Source organism: Xiphias gladius, chromosome 21 (genome assembly GCF_016859285.1).
Source record: "Xiphias gladius isolate SHS-SW01 ecotype Sanya breed wild chromosome 21, ASM1685928v1, whole genome shotgun sequence".
NCBI classification, from domain to species: Eukaryota; Metazoa; Chordata; class Actinopteri; order Istiophoriformes; family Xiphiidae; genus Xiphias; species Xiphias gladius.
In genome coordinates, this window is record NC_053420.1 from 33,234,005 (window position 1) to 33,252,044 (window position 18,040).

At 39.2% G+C, this 18,040-nt stretch overlaps 1 protein-coding gene across 1 annotated transcript in view; it reads left to right on the top strand.

Moving 5' to 3' along the window:
• LOC120782975 (plexin-B1-like) overlaps positions 1-17,669 on the top strand; it is a gene marked incomplete at its 3' end in the record, with an annotated part of 102,726 nt that extends 85,057 nt beyond the window's left edge. The window contains exons 6-11 of the mRNA XM_040115587.1: positions 6,685-6,813; positions 7,132-7,232; positions 8,641-8,773; positions 11,393-11,549; positions 13,622-13,730; positions 17,561-17,669. Coding sequence (XP_039971521.1) covers positions 6,685-6,813; positions 7,132-7,232; positions 8,641-8,773; positions 11,393-11,549; positions 13,622-13,730; positions 17,561-17,669 — 738 coding nt within the window. The remainder of the gene's footprint in view (positions 1-6,684; positions 6,814-7,131; positions 7,233-8,640; positions 8,774-11,392; positions 11,550-13,621; positions 13,731-17,560) is intronic.
• Positions 17,670-18,040: the final 371 nt, after the last annotated feature.

The following is an 18,040-nucleotide window of genomic DNA, read 5'->3' on the forward strand; positions in this document are numbered from 1 at the left end:
TTAAGGGGGCCCAAGGGCAAGGAGGTGCCCTGGGCTCCATCTGCTTCCCTAGTTGGCAGTTGCCCACTTTCCCCTAATAAATTATTAAACGTTTCCCTCTCATAAGACAGAATAGTAAAGTTTGCCTTTTTAAAGCTTATCAGATTGTTTTTGATTATACAGTTTTTATTCCACTCTTCACTCATTTTGGAGGCTGTTGTTTGTTGCAGTGTTGTATTGCATTATACTGTAATATTTGATCCACCCCGAATTATTGCAGTGAGAATGGATTTTGTATAATATTCCTACTGTTTGTTTTAGTGCCTGGATGGGGGACACAAATTAGTAAATTATAACTTCTCCACGTATAACAGAAGCTCAGTCTGCTTTAAAGGGTGTATACTAGCTTCTAGAGGGTGTAACCCAACAAAAATGTCTGTACAGTGCTGGTAGAAATTATTGGCACAGCTGAATTTTAAGTACAGAATTTAGAATACCTTCAGCATATTAACAAATTTTTTTAAATCAAAATATTTTAATAGAATGTCCACAGTTAGTGAAGAAAAAAAAAAAACAAAAAAAAACAAAACAAAACTTGCATAATAGTGAAATAACACAAACACAAAATGTAACCCAGATACAATTATTGGCAGCTTTCACTAATATTTAGTCACTTTGCAGACTTCTCTCATTGAGTTTCTTCTTAGGACCACATCCTGAAAGCCTCTTACCAGTTTATTGACTGTGAAACTTCTTGACAACATTACGAATTGTTGAAACAGGGAATTCAAGATCTTTGGCAATTGCCTTGTAGATTTTGGAATTATGTTTTTTGATCATTGCATTTCGGTTGCTTTCAGACTTGTCTTTGCCATTGTGAAAAAGAAAATGGAAACAAAATTGGTTAATTTGCATTTATTTCTGAAGATACTCTAAATTATGTACTAAATTTCAACTAGGACTATACTTTTCTGTCATTGTGAACAGCCCTTAAGTATTAGGCTCAATGGCTGGATCATCTGAAGCTCCAGTTGAGGGTCCCAGTGGAGTCACAGTGGCATCATATATGGATGAAGGGAGAACTTGGTCATAAAAAAGGAATGTCCAGTTGTGGATAAAACAATCAGAGAAAAGTAAAGGGGATAACAATTATTGAACAGAACATGTCAGCTGAGCATGTGTGTATGTTTGGAAGGATAAAAGCTATTTAGGACACATGGTGATGGATTTGTTAATCACAGAAGTAGTGTATTTATTCTGTATATTTATTTGGGTTATTAATAACATTATACAACCCATTTAAAACCTCTATTAGTTAGACTGTCAGGGGTACTGGGGAGTTTTAAGGATTCCCCTTGGTATCAGGAATCTAGATTGTGAGCTTGCCTCCACATAGTTGGCTCTTTCCTTTTTTTCCACAGTGGTGGTCTGTGGTTGTGGCCCCCTGCACAAGCAAAAATAGCACAATGACAACCATTAATTAAATTCAATTCAGTGTTATTTATATAGGGCCAAATAATAATATACATTATCTCAAGGCACTTTAGAAAGTGAGGTCAAGACCTTACAAAATTATAGAGAGAAATCCAGCAGTGCCCACTGTGAGCAAGCACTTGGCAATAGTGGAGAGGAAAAACTCCTCTTTTAACAGAAAGAAACCTCCAGCAGAACCAGTCTCAGGGTGGGCAGTCATCTGCCTTGACTGGTTAGGTTGATAGAAGAAAAATGGGGGAGAGAGGAGAAGGGGGGGCAGCGGCAAACCAGTAGTTATAGTGATAATAATCATAGTGATAATAATGTAAATAATAATTGTGATAATGATATTCTAATGATGATAATGATAGCAGCATGATGATGATTAGTGTTGAGTAGTAGTGGCAGATCTGGATCCTGCAGCTCCAGAGTCAGAGATAACCTGCAGAATGAGATGATAGGGAGAGAGGAGAGAGAGAGAGGAAAAGCACAAACTGTGGTAGAGAGAACACACAGAGTTAATGACATGCATTTGTGTCATACAAATCTATAGGGAGAGAGACAAGAGAGAAGAAATGCTCAATGCATCAGCGAGTTCCCCCAGCAGCCTCGGCCTATAGAAGCATAACTAAGGCTGGTTCAGGATTCACTTCAGTGTCTCATTCTCTAATAGACATATTGACATAAACCTGTCTGTCACAGTCTGGCCTTTCTGGCCATCGGTAGCATCGGAGAAATCCTGCTGCAACGGTGGGCAAGTGGACTGTCCAAAAATTCATAGTTATTACCTTCCCTGTCAGCCTCTTCCACAACTTGATAACTCATGTTGCCAGTTTTTAATCAAATTTTTAATTAATTGGTAATTAATTTGGAAAACAGAGCTTTGTAAAATGGTAACACTATATGATCATATCATCACAATACCATTCCACTGTAAATCCGTAAACGATAACCAGCAAACAGGCAAAGGACGCAGTAGCACAACTCCGACAGAATCTTGATTTAAAAAAAAAAAAAAAAAAAGTCTTTACTTGCAAACAGTTCACTATGCAGGAGATCAGGCAGGGAGAAAGCAAAGGCAAGGTCCATGTTAAACAGGACAGAGATTAAAAAGAAAAGACAGAAGAACAAACACTAGGAAAAAGGCTGGAATGCTTAACACACAGTACAAAGACAAACTGAGACAAGAGAACATACAGACTAAATACACTAGGGAGGGAAGTAATGAGGGACAGGTGAAACAAATCAGGGAGGAGCAGGCAATCACCTAGGGAGGAAAACATAGAAAAAGGGAAAAGGGAAGGATATTGGTGGGAGACTTTGGGGCACAGTTGGGGTCAAACAGACGGGGCAGAGCTTCAGGTTTAGTGTTCTTAAAGCCAGGGTGATAATGCAAAGTAAAATTAAATCTTTTAAAGAAGAGAGCCCACCTGGTTTGCTGAACCAGAGAAGGGTGCTCCACTCCCTTCAGCCAGTGGCACCACTTTTCCAGAGCCACCTTGACAGCCAGCAACTCCCTGTTCCCCACATCGAGGTTTCTCTCAGCAGAAGAGTTTCCAGGACAGGAATGTGCAGGGGGTGGAGCCTTTGTTTCTTTGAAAACTGCTGGGAGGGGACTGCCCCGTTGCCCAAGTCCAAGGCATCAACTTCCACAATTAACTACTGGTGAAGATCTCTGAGTGTGAGGACTGGTGCCAAAGTAAAGCTTTCCCTCAGCCTCTGGAAAGCCTCATGCAACTGAGGAGACCACTGGAACTTGACATTAGGGGACGTGAGGATATGCACAGAGATGGCAACAGTGCTAAAAATTTGCAAAACCCAGGAATCATTGAACTTGTTTGCGATTTGAGGGAGTGGGCTGCCAGACAACAGCATTAACCTTAGCAGGATCCATCCAATGTCCTGCGCCTTAGCCACATCTCAGTGACATCCACAGCCTCTGCTGCCCTCCACTTCTGTCCTGTCCTGATCTCAATACCAGCCTAAGAGACTTTTGGGTTGCAGGTACTACAGCACCTCCCTAGTAAAGGTCACCATGAATTCTTCATTCAGGCCAGCCCTGCCAAGAGACACTGCCCCCTCCAGAATCCTGTGCCTTATCCACATCTCAGCGACACCCAGGAGCTCTGCTTCCCTCCACTTCAGTCTTGTCCCGAGAGACTTTTGAGTTGCAGGGTTAACAGTATTGCAGCACTTCCCTAGTATGGGTCACCATGAATTCTTCATTCAGGCTACCTTTGGGGAGCTTCAGCTTGTTGTTCGGCCCATAAAGGGCAATGCTGCTCATGCTCCAAAGTAGTCCAAGCCACTACCATAGGAACCTGCTGACCCTCCTCTTAAAGCCCTCAACATGGAAGTTCAGGACCTCCATAGACCAAGAGGGGCCCAAGAATCCAAGAATGGATGCCATATTAGTATATCCAGTCGTTAAAAATAACACTTGTACACTGTATTGTGTTGTAGATTGAATAAATATTAAATGAATAAAATTGCCATTTTTATCCAAGGACAAATATATTTTTAGACAATTTTGCCAAATGTATTAAAAATCAAAAAATGAAATATCACATTTCAAAAGTATTCAGACCCTTTGCTGTGGTACTCTAAATTGGGGTCAGCTCCATCCTGTTTGCTTTAATTATCCTTGCAATATAAATAGAACTTGATTGGAGTCCATCTGTGGCAAATTTAACTGACTGGACATAGTGTAGAAAGGCAAACACCTGTGTATATATGGCCCCGCAATTCACATCACTTGCCAGGACAAAAACTAAGCTATGAATTCCAAGGATCTCTCTGTAGACCTTTCTGATAAAATTTTGTGGTGAGGCATAGATCAGGGCAAGGGTATTAAACCATTTCTAAAGCTTTGAGTGTTCCCAGGAACACAGTGGCCTCAGTAATTGTGAAATGGAAGAAGTTTGGAATCAGGAATCATCCTAGAGTTGGCTGTCTGGCCAAACTGAGTAACTGGGCTATAGGGGCCTTGGTCAGGGAGGTGACCAAGAACCCAACAGACACTCTAACAGAGCTTCAGAAGTCCTGTGCAGAGATTGCAGAACCTGCTGGACCATGGCAATCTCATTAGCACTCCATCAATCAGGCCTTTATGGTAGAGTGGCTAGACGGAAGCCACTTTGAGCAAAAGGCATCCATCCTTTTGCTCAAAGCCCGCTTGGAGTTTGCCAAAAGGATGGAGGTTAATAATTACTTTTTAATATGGTCACTGTCATTGAGCACCTTTATGAGTGACTATTTTTCAGATATTTCAACGAGTCAGATACTTTCGCTTAAACATGTTTTGACTGAAGGAGAGGGTGAGGAAAACAAAAATCGTCATATCCATTCACATCACGTTCCCTTAAATTTTCCTTGTTGTTTTTATATATTTATGAAAGAAAGTCAAATCTTATGTTTTGATTACATCATGTTGACCCACTTCCTGTACTACTGACCTCAGGCTCCTGGCAGAAAATCACAGTGTGCAGTGATTTGTCAGTTGTGGGTACTGGGAATAACAAATAAACTAAATGAAATTAACACAAGGAGCCAATATGACTTTAGGAGGACTCTAATTCCTCAAAAGTCACCAATCTTATAAACTGTTGCATGAACACGTATTGGTGACTAGATAAGATTCTATCTCTAAATGTTTGTTTTGTTGAGATAAGGTCAGTGTGTAAAGGTGGCAGAAAGGGGGGGAGGGGTGTAGAGTAATCATGCAATGGTTTTTCCAGTTAAGCTTTCTGTCTTACATTTCCCACTGCTCATTGGACATCTTTTTTTGTGTTTTATTTTACATATTTTGTGTTATTGTTTTGTCAGTGTATTTTTCCTGCCCACTAAAGATTTGAAAAAATATCTGCCACACTAACACACGAAGCTCCTGGTGTGTTTCCTATCCTCTTATCTTTTACTTGTTTGAAGAGTGGAATGTCATTTAGTCACTTGTCTCTGTCTCTGCTGTGTAGTCTGCTGTGTAGTCTCAGTATTTTGCTGTAGTCTGGATGGACAGTTATTAAAGTCTGGACAGCCTGTCTTTGAGAAACTGTGGGATCAAAGAGAGAAGCTTGTTGGACTGCGTAGCTGACCTCAAATCCTCTACGTACCTGGAGGATTGGATTAGCCCGGCATCAGGGAATCATCCCAGCCTGAATCACCATTTCATATTCATCACACCCTCCAGTGTCTGCTACTGCACACAGACATGGTGATATCCAAGCCTGAACACACAGGGCAAATTAAGGAATTCGCACTTCCTCCTGACCTGTGCTGGATTTTTCCATAAGGGTGATTGCTGTTTTTGTTCCATCAGGGTTGTCCTGACAGTGGAATCTCATTAATGAAATCAGATGAAATGAAGCTGATTTTCAGGTTCCTGTAAATAATAATAAGGTAGGCATAAGACGTCATGGATATGGATCTGTTGACATGCAAGCTTAATAGATGGACTTCTCATCCATATCGGCTTGAAAGTTAAATCTACTATGTGAAGAGTTTGACCATTAGTAAATTTATGCAGCAGTGCTTTTTGTGAGGGGGTCCCAGTTTTGTTACTTCTTGTGCACATGAATGAGGATGCCGGTGATGCGATACTTGTTCCCGCCAATGTTTAACACTATTCCAATGACTGCATTAAGGCGCAAAGATCTTCAGCAATACACCAACAACAAGAGACTGCTAACAATTAAAAACTAATTTAAACAATTCAGGTTTAAAAAATTTAAAACTAAATCTGCAAATGTTTAATGATGCAATGATGCATTCAACATGTTAGCCATCAAGGATACACACAATGCCTTTTGGAGAAAAACGCTGAATGTAAACATAACTTGTTTCTTTGATAAGAAATCTCCACCTGGCATCTTTAATCATCAGAGTTCATATTTGACCATGGTAATAAGAGTTTGACAAAATGATCCCAACTGAAGGTCCACCTACAAGTTTTTTTTTTTTTTTTTTGGAGCTGTCAGTTATATAACATTGTCAAATTAAATTCTTATTGTTGCCTGTGTGGTTAAATCCTCGAACAGATTCCATAATGGTGGTAAGAAAATTACGAGAAGGACAAATGACAAAATCTAATAAGTCTTTTTTTATGTTCTTATTTCAAATAAAGCCTTAAGGGCATTTTAAAGAGATTCACATTTTAAGTTGCAGCTCAGTGCATGTTTATTTTCAGCTTGTTCATTGATACATAATCATAACATTCCTTTGTGTACATTTCCTCAGGTGTTCCTTGGGCCAAACGGCGAAGTGGAGGAGTATTCCGTCATTTCTATTCAGCAGAACACACCCATCAGCTCAGACCTCTACCTTGACCAGAAAGAGGAACATCTCTTCATCATGACCCATAACATGGTATGTTTATACACACAAGAGTTTCAACACACAGTTATCCGACTGTTTTAGTCAATTTTAATGTTTTTCTTTCTAGATGCCCCCTCCATGCATTGTAGTAATAAAGCTAAAGAGAAATAATTTAGACTCTTATTTCTGCTCCAATTCTCCCTCTTCCATTAAGGCTGTCTGTATTTAGGATTATTCTAATAACCATATTTTCATTTTGCAATGTTTCACTGAGGAAAAATGGGCCACCTATTCTTTATAATCAGATATTGGGGAGCTTAGTGTAGATGACTTGCACGACTGAACATGATTGTGTTGTCCTGGTTCCAGCTGCAGAAGAGGCCAGTGGCTGAATGCCAGCAGCACCCAGACTGCCACTCCTGCCTGCTGGCCCACGACCCCTATTGTGGGTGGTGTATCCTGGAGGGAAGGTGAGATAAACACCATTAGTTATCTCCAGCCCTGGATCTTTCCTAGTCTAGCAAAAAGTGTTTGAATCAAGTCATCAAATCAACAAATACATTAATTTGTGACAATTTTCATAATTGTCTTTTATCAAGATAAAATATGAAACATTGGCTGGTTGCAGCAATCATTTGTTAAGGATTTTTTTTTTTGGTTTTGATTCAATCTCTATTAAATGTATGTTTAGAATTTTGTTTAAAACTTTAGATTTATTGTACATTAGACAAAATGAGCAATTTGAATACATCCCCTTTAGCTCAGTTATGGCATGATCACCGTTTTGTCTGTATTTTTCTTTCCATTGCTCACCACTCTTCTATATGAAAAATATAACAAGTATAATTTCTGACTTGGAGAAAATAACCATATACACACTATCACACAAAGACTTACTAATAGTAACAAGGTTAGAATATTATGAACCTGCATTCTTACTGATAAAGCCAATGTATGTATCTTTTGCTGAACAGTGCCACTCTGGCCACAAATAACAATTACACTGTTATGCTTAATGCTAAAACATAGCATATCAGTAGAACAAGAAAAAAAAGAGTCATAAATGCAATGAACTGGCTCAGTGATATGAGTTACACAACAATATCTGTATAGTTTTCTGACATTAGCTAACACTAGCCATCATAAACTACAGGTCATACCAGACCACGTAAAGCTGACAAACCTCTGAGTGTATAGGACTGAGTGAGTGTGTGTTTAACTGCTGATGAATTTAACTTTTCATTTGTAAAAGGAAGAAAGTATTATTTCAACTTTCAAAAGTTACATAGTCTCACTTTAAGTGACAGATGCAGTGGGCGGTCTGGAGACTGAACATCACAGCAACACCTCTGTCAGTTTACACTATATTTCAACAAATGTTAGCTCACACTAGCCACTGTAAGCTAGTCATCAGACCAAGTAAGGCTCTAATAGCAAAAGTGTGTTAAAATAAATAAGGGTGCTTTTGTTGCAAAATAGATGCAAAATATATTACATACTTTATAAGTTAGCTACTCGTGGTGTGAAATATTTATTTCATTTAGATTCACACAGGTCTAGTTAAAAGAATTTTACTGAAATTTAAAACAAGTTAAGTGCCAACTTGTACTGAAGTATCAGCACACACCCTTGTTTTTCAGAACTGACTGAGTTTGCTCTGGAGAAATTATGTTTGGGTCTGATGAAAGAAATCTACCACTCTATCCCATTTGTTACTCCCCTCTCTCCTCTCTGCTCTGCCTCACCACCTGGCCATCCACCTCCTTCTCACTTGGATCCTTCCCTCTTCTCTTGTTTATATTGACTGAGAGACATAGAGATTGAGAGCCTAACTGCTTTATATGCTGTAACGGTGCAGCCTTGGTGTTTTCCCTGCAGGTGTGCGTTGCAGTCAGAGTGTGCTCGTGGGAACCAACCAGGTCAGTGGCTGTGGAGCTTCGACATGGAGCAGCAGTGTCTGAACGTGAAGGACCTCAACCCCTCCAACATCAGCAGGGAGGAGAGCAGGATGGTAAGTCTTCAATGCACAAACACCAATAGCAAACGAACAAAACCAAACTATAGACTTCTATAGTTTTGTTTTGCTCATTTGCTGTACACATCCTTACTAAGGATTTTAGGAAGAATGAGGATCTTTGTTTGCAGATTCTATTAAAAGAAACATATCGTTTTTGGTTTTTGATGCCCACTAATTAAAATAGAATTATCCACTGCAAGCACCAACAGGCTTTTCTTAAGAATATCTTGCAATACAGAATGCACAGATTCTTGCTCTGATTGCACAGTATGTCCATGATCATATTCTGCTTGTACATGCTCCCACATACCAAAACATCATCAAGATCACCGCCCACATAACACTTCACCATAACTCATCCCAGAATCCTTTATCAGATGAGCTGGGAGATTTACTGTTGGCTGGCTGGTGGTACTGTTGGTGTTTTGGATATGCTAGTTTGTTAAGTGACAGGTCTCTGATCACTATCTTGTCTTGATTCCCTTTCTTGCTGTAGTAGAAAAGCACAGTATTGAAGATGACTATTCTCAGTTATTCTTACTCCTTATTCATGTAAAAACACATTATCAAATAAAATTTCCATTATGCGCTAACAAATCATGTAACAAACTGTGGGATTTCATCATATTTGTTTAAGTAAACATTGCAGAGATTTATGGATAGCCATTAAAAGAGCTGTTGTGGTGGAGAAAATTGCAGACAACCAGTCCATGGTTTTGTTAAATTTGCTTACAGAGTGGCTTCGGAAAGTATTCAGAGCCCTTCAACTTTTGCACACTTTGTGTTGTAGATTTAATTTTACATGGATAAAATTGTCATTGTCATTAATCTACATTAATTAACCCATAATGAGAAAGTTAAAAGATGGTTTTTAACATTTTTTGCTAATTTATTGAACATAAAAACCTGAAATCTGTAATATACAAAAGTATTCAGAACCTTGCTGTGGGCAGGTGCATCCTCTTTGCTTTAATTATCCCTGAAATGTGTCTAAAACTTGACTGGATTCCACCTTCAGCAAATTGAATTGATTGGAAATAGTTTAGAAGACATACACCTTTATATATACACTCACTGACTACTTTATTGGGAATACCTTCACACCTGCGCATTCATGCAAATATCCAATCAGCCAATCCTGTAGCAGCAGTGCAGTGCATAAAACCATACAGATACAGGTCAGAAGCTTCAGTTAAAGTTCACATCAAACATCACAATGGGGAAAAATGTGATGTCAGTTACTTTGACTGTAGCATGATTGTTGGTGCTAGAGGTGATGATTTTAGTATTTCTGAAACTGATTTCTGAAAATGAGCTGATCTAGGATTTTCAAGTCCAACAGTCTCTAGAGTTTATGAAAACCAAAAAAAATTCAGATCTGCAGATGGAAACGCTTTGTCGATGAGAGAGTTTAGACGAGAATGGCCAGACTGTTTTGAGCTGACAGAAACCTATGGTAGCTCAGATAACCACTCCTCACAACTGTGGTGAGCAGAAAAGTGTCGAACCTTGAGGCGGATGGGCTACAACAGCAGAAGACCACATTGGTTTCCACTCCTGTCAGCCAAGAACCGCAATCTGAGGCTGCAGAGGACACAGCCTCACCAAAACTCCTCCCGAGGAAGGTTTCAGACATCTTGTGGAATCCATGCCATGAACCACTGAGGCTGTTTTGTGAGCAAAGGGAGGAACTACCCAATATTAGCGAGGTGTTCCTAATAAAATGCTTGATGAGTGTAAGGTCTTACAAGTTACACTGCGTGCCAGAACAAAAACCAAGCCATGAAGACCAACAAATCATCTGTAGACCTCTGTGATAAAATTGTGGCTAGGCATAGCTCAGGGTATAAAACCATTATAAAGCTTTGAGTGTTCCTAGGAGCACTGTGTTTTCAATAATTGTAAAAATGGAAGAAATTTGGAACCACCAGGACTCTACCTAGAGTTCCCTATTTGGCCAAACTGAGTAACTGGGCAAGAAGGGGCTTGGTCAGACAATCAAAAAAACACCATTTAAAGAAACTCAAACTTCATCTACAGAAAATCCGAGAAAAGATATCATTGTAGAGGTCATACTATTTGGAGAGATGATATCTTAAATGTGCAGTGCAGAAACATCACATGAATGAGTGACACAGGTAGAGCCATAGTCAAAATAAAATAGAGTATAATAACTCTAGGAATTTGTTCAATGTGATTTATGTTCCCACAGCAGGGAAATCGGAGAAATCTAGTTTTCAAAGCAAATTATTCTACATTGACATTTACAGTTGTGCAGATCAGAGTTATGTTTCAGACAGTTTAATCACTCACAGTCATGATGACCTTCACTGTACTCTGCAACAGCACAGGTGTGGATTTACTAATGCCGGGTCTTCTGTCCAATTAGTCCAGCCGCAGCACTCTGGAACCTTGTCCAGTTTTCATGTTTTTATTCAATTTTCCTCTATTCTCTACCTGTCTAAATGTGATTTAGTTGTAGTTTTAGTCTAATTTGCAAACATGGACTCATATGGATTTTTCAAGTCCACATGTACAGTAGCTCTGTCTGAAGTGATCTACCAGTAGTTTGAATCAGTGTTACTCTTCATGTCACTATTCATCTTTCCCCAGGTATCTCTGTCAGTCCCCGGTCTTCCAGTGTTAGAGAAAGATGAGTCCTACTCCTGCTTCTTCCAGGACAACCATAGTCCAGCAACTGTCACCGAAACTGGGGTCACCTGCAATTCACCTAAAATCACCAGAGTACCTTTGGTGCCTCCAGGACAAGGTGAGTGTGCTTTGACTCCAGACTTTCTGGAACAAAGCTGATGAAGCTGGAGTTTAATTTCTGGTTTGAACTTTTCAACTCTGTGATTGAAGGATTTGGCAGCATTCTATAATGAGATAAATCTGTGTGCATGTGTTTCTGTATGTATTGTAGGTGTGTCTCTGCATGTCCAGACATACCTCAAGCCACACACAGACAGCTGCGGACACCAAAGACGCATAGTTGTTCTTCTTATACTGCTTTATAGTCTGGTTGGAGTTCGCTTGGTGCGGACCAGGCGGAGTTGATCCCCTTGTAGTGTAATGGTCACAGCAAATTGGAGAATACTTGGATGTTCGCATACAGTTTCATGTACACCCTCTGATGAAGAAATTTGTCACACGGACCCGAGTGGACCTTCACATTCTCACGGATGTGGAAAGTAGAACACTAGCCTTACATGTATACAGTTTAATCCCTCTGTCCAGAAATCTAGGCCAACCCAATCAATTTTTTTCTAAGCCAGTTTACACATCAGGGAGTAATCTGTATTTTAAAGCATACATCGATTAGCTATACTGCTTATCCTTTGTGGGTCGCGGGGGGCTGGAGCCAATACCAGCTGACACTGGGTAAGAGGTGGGTTACACCCTTGACAGGTCAAAGGTTAAAGCATACAACTCCCCATAAATCTGTTTCATCTAGTGATTCTATGCTTTGATATGTGCTTTGGTTTTCTTGGCTGGTTGATTGTTTAACGTGCTGAGAGCAACTTGTTTCTTGTAGTAAGTCAGGGACAATGATAAGAGAAGATTAAAGGGGCTTGTAAATAAAAATTTAAGCCTCTACAGAGGTCACACTCTCCCATACTTTCAAATTATTTGTGTGTCTCTGTGCCTCTTTCACACTTAAACACACACCATCTCTCACACACCACGCACGCACACACACAAACACACACACATGCATGCACTCACATGCTGGTCCCCATGCCTGCATTCCCGAAACTTACAGCTTGTAGTTCTCAGGGTGCAGGGCTCAGGCAGAATCAGCTCTGGGGGGTTACTGAGATATGGACACACAGGCTGCATTTAAGTATCTAGCTGTGGCTTACCTTTACTTAAAGAGGGTTTAGTGCCAGCACTCACTTGATATAGGATGGAGCTGAGGACCTGTAAGGGCAACTGTTCAGATTCTCACCTGACTGCTGTTTGTTTTACAAAGCGAAGTGGACTTAGGAGATATAAAAACAAATCATACGGTTTTAATTTTGGGTTGTCTGCAAGTCCAAAATACATTCAGACTGGGTCATCCTCAACTGCCAGGAAATGTTGATTGTAAAAAAAAATTTAAATATATAGCGGTAAAGAAAATAAAACACATTTAAAATCCATGTTTTTTCATCAGCCTAAATCACAAATTGGATTACAATGAAGGAGAGGATTTTATAAACACTAATTAACACCCAAAGACTGGGTACATAGGTATTTCTCCAACCAAAAGGAGGCTGACATCTGAGAACATAATGAGGCAAGGGGGAAGAAACATGACAATCAGATGAGCAGACAGGTTGGAAACAAATTAACACTTTTGTTAGTTGATTTGTGTCCAACCTTGTTTAGTCAAATCTAAGCAATTATTTGGTATAGTGTAACCATAACTTTGTAAACATAACAAAATAAGACAGAAATTTTAATATCCCACAATGTTCCTTATCAAATACCACTGTGCAGTGTAACCTCATGCAGCTTACAAAGTTTTTTTTTTTCCTGTGTTGAGCAAATGTTTGGTAGGAGGGGAGTCTCAGAGCCTTGAGCCCACTGTGTTTATGTCTGTACTCTCTTGGGCTGAGGATGGAGGATGCACATGGGTTTTATTAGGCCTCTATGTTTTGACTGTCTGGACCAAACCTTCTCCCACGTTCCCTCACTGTTTAGGAACACAGTACTCATCCCAGACTTTCTTAATCAGAGACGATAAGCATGGCCAAATATTTTCAGAGTCGTGCTTGCTCAGCTCTGTGCTGATGTTACCCTGTGTTTTTTTCAGCTTTTCCTCATGCTGTCTTTCTCTCTGTGTTCTGTTATTGTCAGACTTTGTCAGAGTCACAGTGTCTCTTCGTTTTGGCGATGTCACCATCACAGCAAGGGATTTCATCTTCTATGACTGCATGGCTGTTAAGCAGATGTCTGGCAGCATGCCGTGAGTTACCACTGATGATTTATTAGTTCGCTCTCCTTGTCTCCTCCTGATACTAGTCTGCTCATTTCTAACTACAGATCTTATAATCAAGTCTTATTATATAGCTGAGAATGTCCTTTTCCATTTAGTAGCCTTGTCATTCTTTGTCTCTCCAACAATTCACCTTTCACCATGTGTCTTATGTCTGTTTTTCCATTTTTTACTTTCTCTCCTACTTTTAATTCTTTTCTTCAAACCTGATGAACCTGTACTTTAAATACTCTCTTAAACTTCAGAAAGAAGTTCTTTCCTTTCCATATACTGTATCTCAGCTTTTACACTCATCAAGCACTTTATTAGGAACACCTGCACACCTGCTTATTCATACAGTTATCCCTATCAGAATGGGGGAAAAAAATGGGATTTCAGTGACTTTGACCATGGCATGCTTTTGGGTGCCAGATGGGTTGGTTGGAGTATTTCTAAAACTGTCGATCTCCTGGGATTTTCAGACACAACAGTCTCTAGAGTTTACTCAGAACAGAGTGAAAAGCAAAAAACATCCAGTGAACTGCAGTGATGCGGACAGAAACGCCTTGTTGGTGAGAGGTCAGAGGAGAATGGCCAGACTGGTTCGAGCTGACAGAAAGGCTTCAGTAACTCAGATAACGACTCGTTACAGTTGTAGTGAACAGAAGAGCATCTCGGAATGCAGATGGGCTACAAAGGCAGAAGGGAACATCAGGTTCCACCAATGTGGCCTGCTGCAGTGGTCGAATGTTCACCAAAACTGGACAGTTAAAAAACAGTCTGATGGGTCTCAATTTCTGTTGAGGTGCCTAGATGGTAGAACTTGTTGTCAATAGCATGAATCTATGGACCCAACCTGCCTTGTGTCAACTGTCCAGGCTGGTGGTGGTGGTGTAATGGTGCGGGGAATGTTTTCTTGGCACACTTTGGGCACCTTAATACCAATCAATCATTCTTTGAATACCCCAGCCTATCTGAGTATTGTTGTTGACTATGTGCATCCCTTTATGTGCACAATTTACCCATCTTCCAATAGCTACTTCCAGCATGATAATGCACCATTTTCAAAGCAAAAGTCAACTCAAAATGGTTTCATGAACCTGACAATGAGTTCAGTGTACTTTAATGGCTTCCCCAGTCACCAGCAAAGGGAGGCCCTACCCTGTATTAGTATGGTGTTCCTAATAAAGTACTTGGTGAGTGAAATATAAAATTATATGCCTGCAAAGTCTCCAGGCACCTGGCACCTGCCCCCTGCCCTTCTCTCCCTCTAATAGTCTTTCCATCTCTACATATGCTCATCACATGACTCAGCCGTGCTCCTTGATCCTAGAAGTAACTATAACCTGTACAAATACCATACTGACTGCCTTTGATCAGGATACATCTCTATTATATGAGAAGTGGAAGACATTGGGTCACAAGCAAGAAAATGTTCTTTTTTATCCTAAATCTATATTTAGACTTCCAAGTCGGATTCACCAAACTCTCATAACTGGACAAACTTAAATTATTTGTTTCAGCCTGATGATTACCACCTATTCGGGAGGAGGTGCGTATTTGTGAGATTTCATTATTACTATAATCAGTGCCCCCAAATTGCCATACAAGGCCACCTGTTCTGCTCCTTTCCTGGGCAGGTTTCATTCACAAAAATGTTAGCAAAGAGTAAAAAGAGGACTTTCACACTGCAGCTTCAAGTCCTGCTTTTGGATATCAGCAGACAAATAAAAAAAATTTCACAGTATGAGTAGTCGTATTAGAGGACCTGAAATAGTCAGGAAATATTAATAAAGCCGTCAACGACATGTCATCAGACCAGAGCTGTAGTGTGGCAGACATAAAGAAGAAAGTTTGACATGAAGTTAGATGCTAAAAAACATCTTTAAAAAGCAAAGGGTTCCATAGATGGGATGTGGTCAAAAGCACAACTGTCATGGAGATAGACAAGTGATGGTACACTTTCGGATGCAATGGAGAATGCTCACTTAGAAAGTGGTTTGTAAAAAAAACCCAAGGGGGATGTCAGGGTAGGAGAATTATCCTAACAACTACTGAACTCTAGCCTATAACTTGTTGTGCCTAAATGCCAGTAAAACTATAAAAATCCAGAAACATCTTTTAAACATCAAGCAAGCCATGGTAATGATTATATGGTGAGTTAAATATTATTAAGTCTGTCCTCATGAGTTTCGTTCATACATAATAGGAACTTATAAGAATGAGAGAACCTTTTAATGCTGCCAGTTCTCATAAATCACTTGTATATGCCACTTAAGAACAAATATGTAGGTATTAGTTGTAATTGCATGAGGACCAATGACTACTTGATGAGCGACTGGTGTTTAAAAAAAAATAAAATAAAATAAATATAACACTAAGGATCAACTTCAGTGGGCTCAAAAGCAAATGATGATCGAAATGTATCTGTTGCATGAAATTCATAAAGCTGTACTTAGTAATCACAACTAAATATTTGCATGATGATCCCAATGTATCTGTTGCATGAAATTCGTAAAGCTGTGTTTAGTAATCACAACTACATATTTATTAATTGAAGGAATAACAATTATCTGATGAAATGTACTAGTGTTAATAAGGCCAAATTGGCCTTAGTCATTTAGAGTTTCTGTCTGCATGGTTTTGTGAAATGTTAGTTACATATCTTTTTTTAATGTTACTTCAAATGAGTTTTAATTTTAAAAATTAAAAACACATGCACTTTATCACTAATGAAAGTATTGCTCAAACTAAGAAAGCACTTCCTTGATCTTATACTTTTGTGGGCTGACAGGTATTTTTTCTGACTATGCGATAATCTTGCAGTTACTAGATTTTCTCTTTTTGACTGCTTTTAAGTTTTTTTAATATGTAATCTTTTTAGGTTTTCTTTGTTTGTTTTTTTTAAAACCATTTACCATTCCGTGAATATGGATACCCCAAAACTGATGATGTTGTAAAAGGTTATCAGACAAGTCAAAAATTTAACTGAAAATTTATCTATAAATAATATTTCAGTTAAACATTAGAAATGGGGTGTAAAAAGAAATATAAAGCTTTATATTTTTCCCTTTACCTCCACTCATCGGTTGATGTAAATAAATTAAAACTTTATATAAAACTTCTTAATTTTCCTATTTTTGGGTCACACGTTAAATTAGTTACAAAGGAGCAGTTGAAAGGACTGTACAGCTAGGTAGCTTACCTGAAAACACTAGTTGCTGAACACACTGAGCAGCAACCTTTTCAGCTACCTACCTAGCTGGAGCTAACTTTTGCCATGAAGCTACAGTAGCCAGTGCATGTAATCAGTTTAAATTGATATTTAACAGGATTTTATGCTCCCACTCAACTAAAGGTAGTACTGTTTCCTGCTGCACAGTTAACACCAATGTTTACGGTGAATTGGGTCCTCTGGTGGTGAGGTAAATTCAGGGAATATTTCCAATACCAGAGGGAAGAGAAACATAGAAAGAAGTTTTGAAAGCCTATCCACTCTGATAAGAAACTGTGGCCCAATTCATTTACACCATTAACCTTTCTTACCACTGGGCTGATTGGCAGCAATTGGATTACTTTGTGTGGTAAATCCAATAGTAGCTGTATGTCTCTTTCTCTATACCTATCTATTAATTTATCTTGTCTTGTCTCTCATTTTTAGATAAAAAGCCCATACTCCTTCTATTAGACCTATACTTTTATCCTCAATCCTCCTAACCCTGACTCATTTTTTACCCCCCCCCCCCCCTTGCTGCAAGTCCATCCACAGAGGCTATTATTTTATTTCTCTAATCTGGACATTCTATTATTTCTCTCTGCAGTTGCCACGGTTGTGTTTTGAGCCAGTGGGGCTGTAACTGGTGTGTTCACCAGCACATGTGTACCCACAAGCCCACCTGTGATGAGGGGGTGATCATCTACAACCAACACGTAAGTTACAGCATTGTAATTCTACAGCAGCAGAGAAACAGCAGTCAAAGAGGTGTAAAATACAAAGATTTAGATACTTGAATCCTTGAGTTTCACACAATCACTACTCATTTGTGGACACTTGTGCTTTTCGTGTATTCAGTTTCTTTGAGAAATGTGTAAATTGTAAGTTGACCACACATGATCCAAAGAGGTACACTGACTGGAAAGTTGAGAAATTTATGTTTCCTAACAGTACACTGTAGAGATTTGTTGTAAACAAGCATATTTATTTTTAACTGTAAGGGACAAGACTTGACACATTATGGAGGATTGTAATGGACAAGGTAAACATATTGTATAATGGATTCAGATTTAAAGTTGCAATCCTT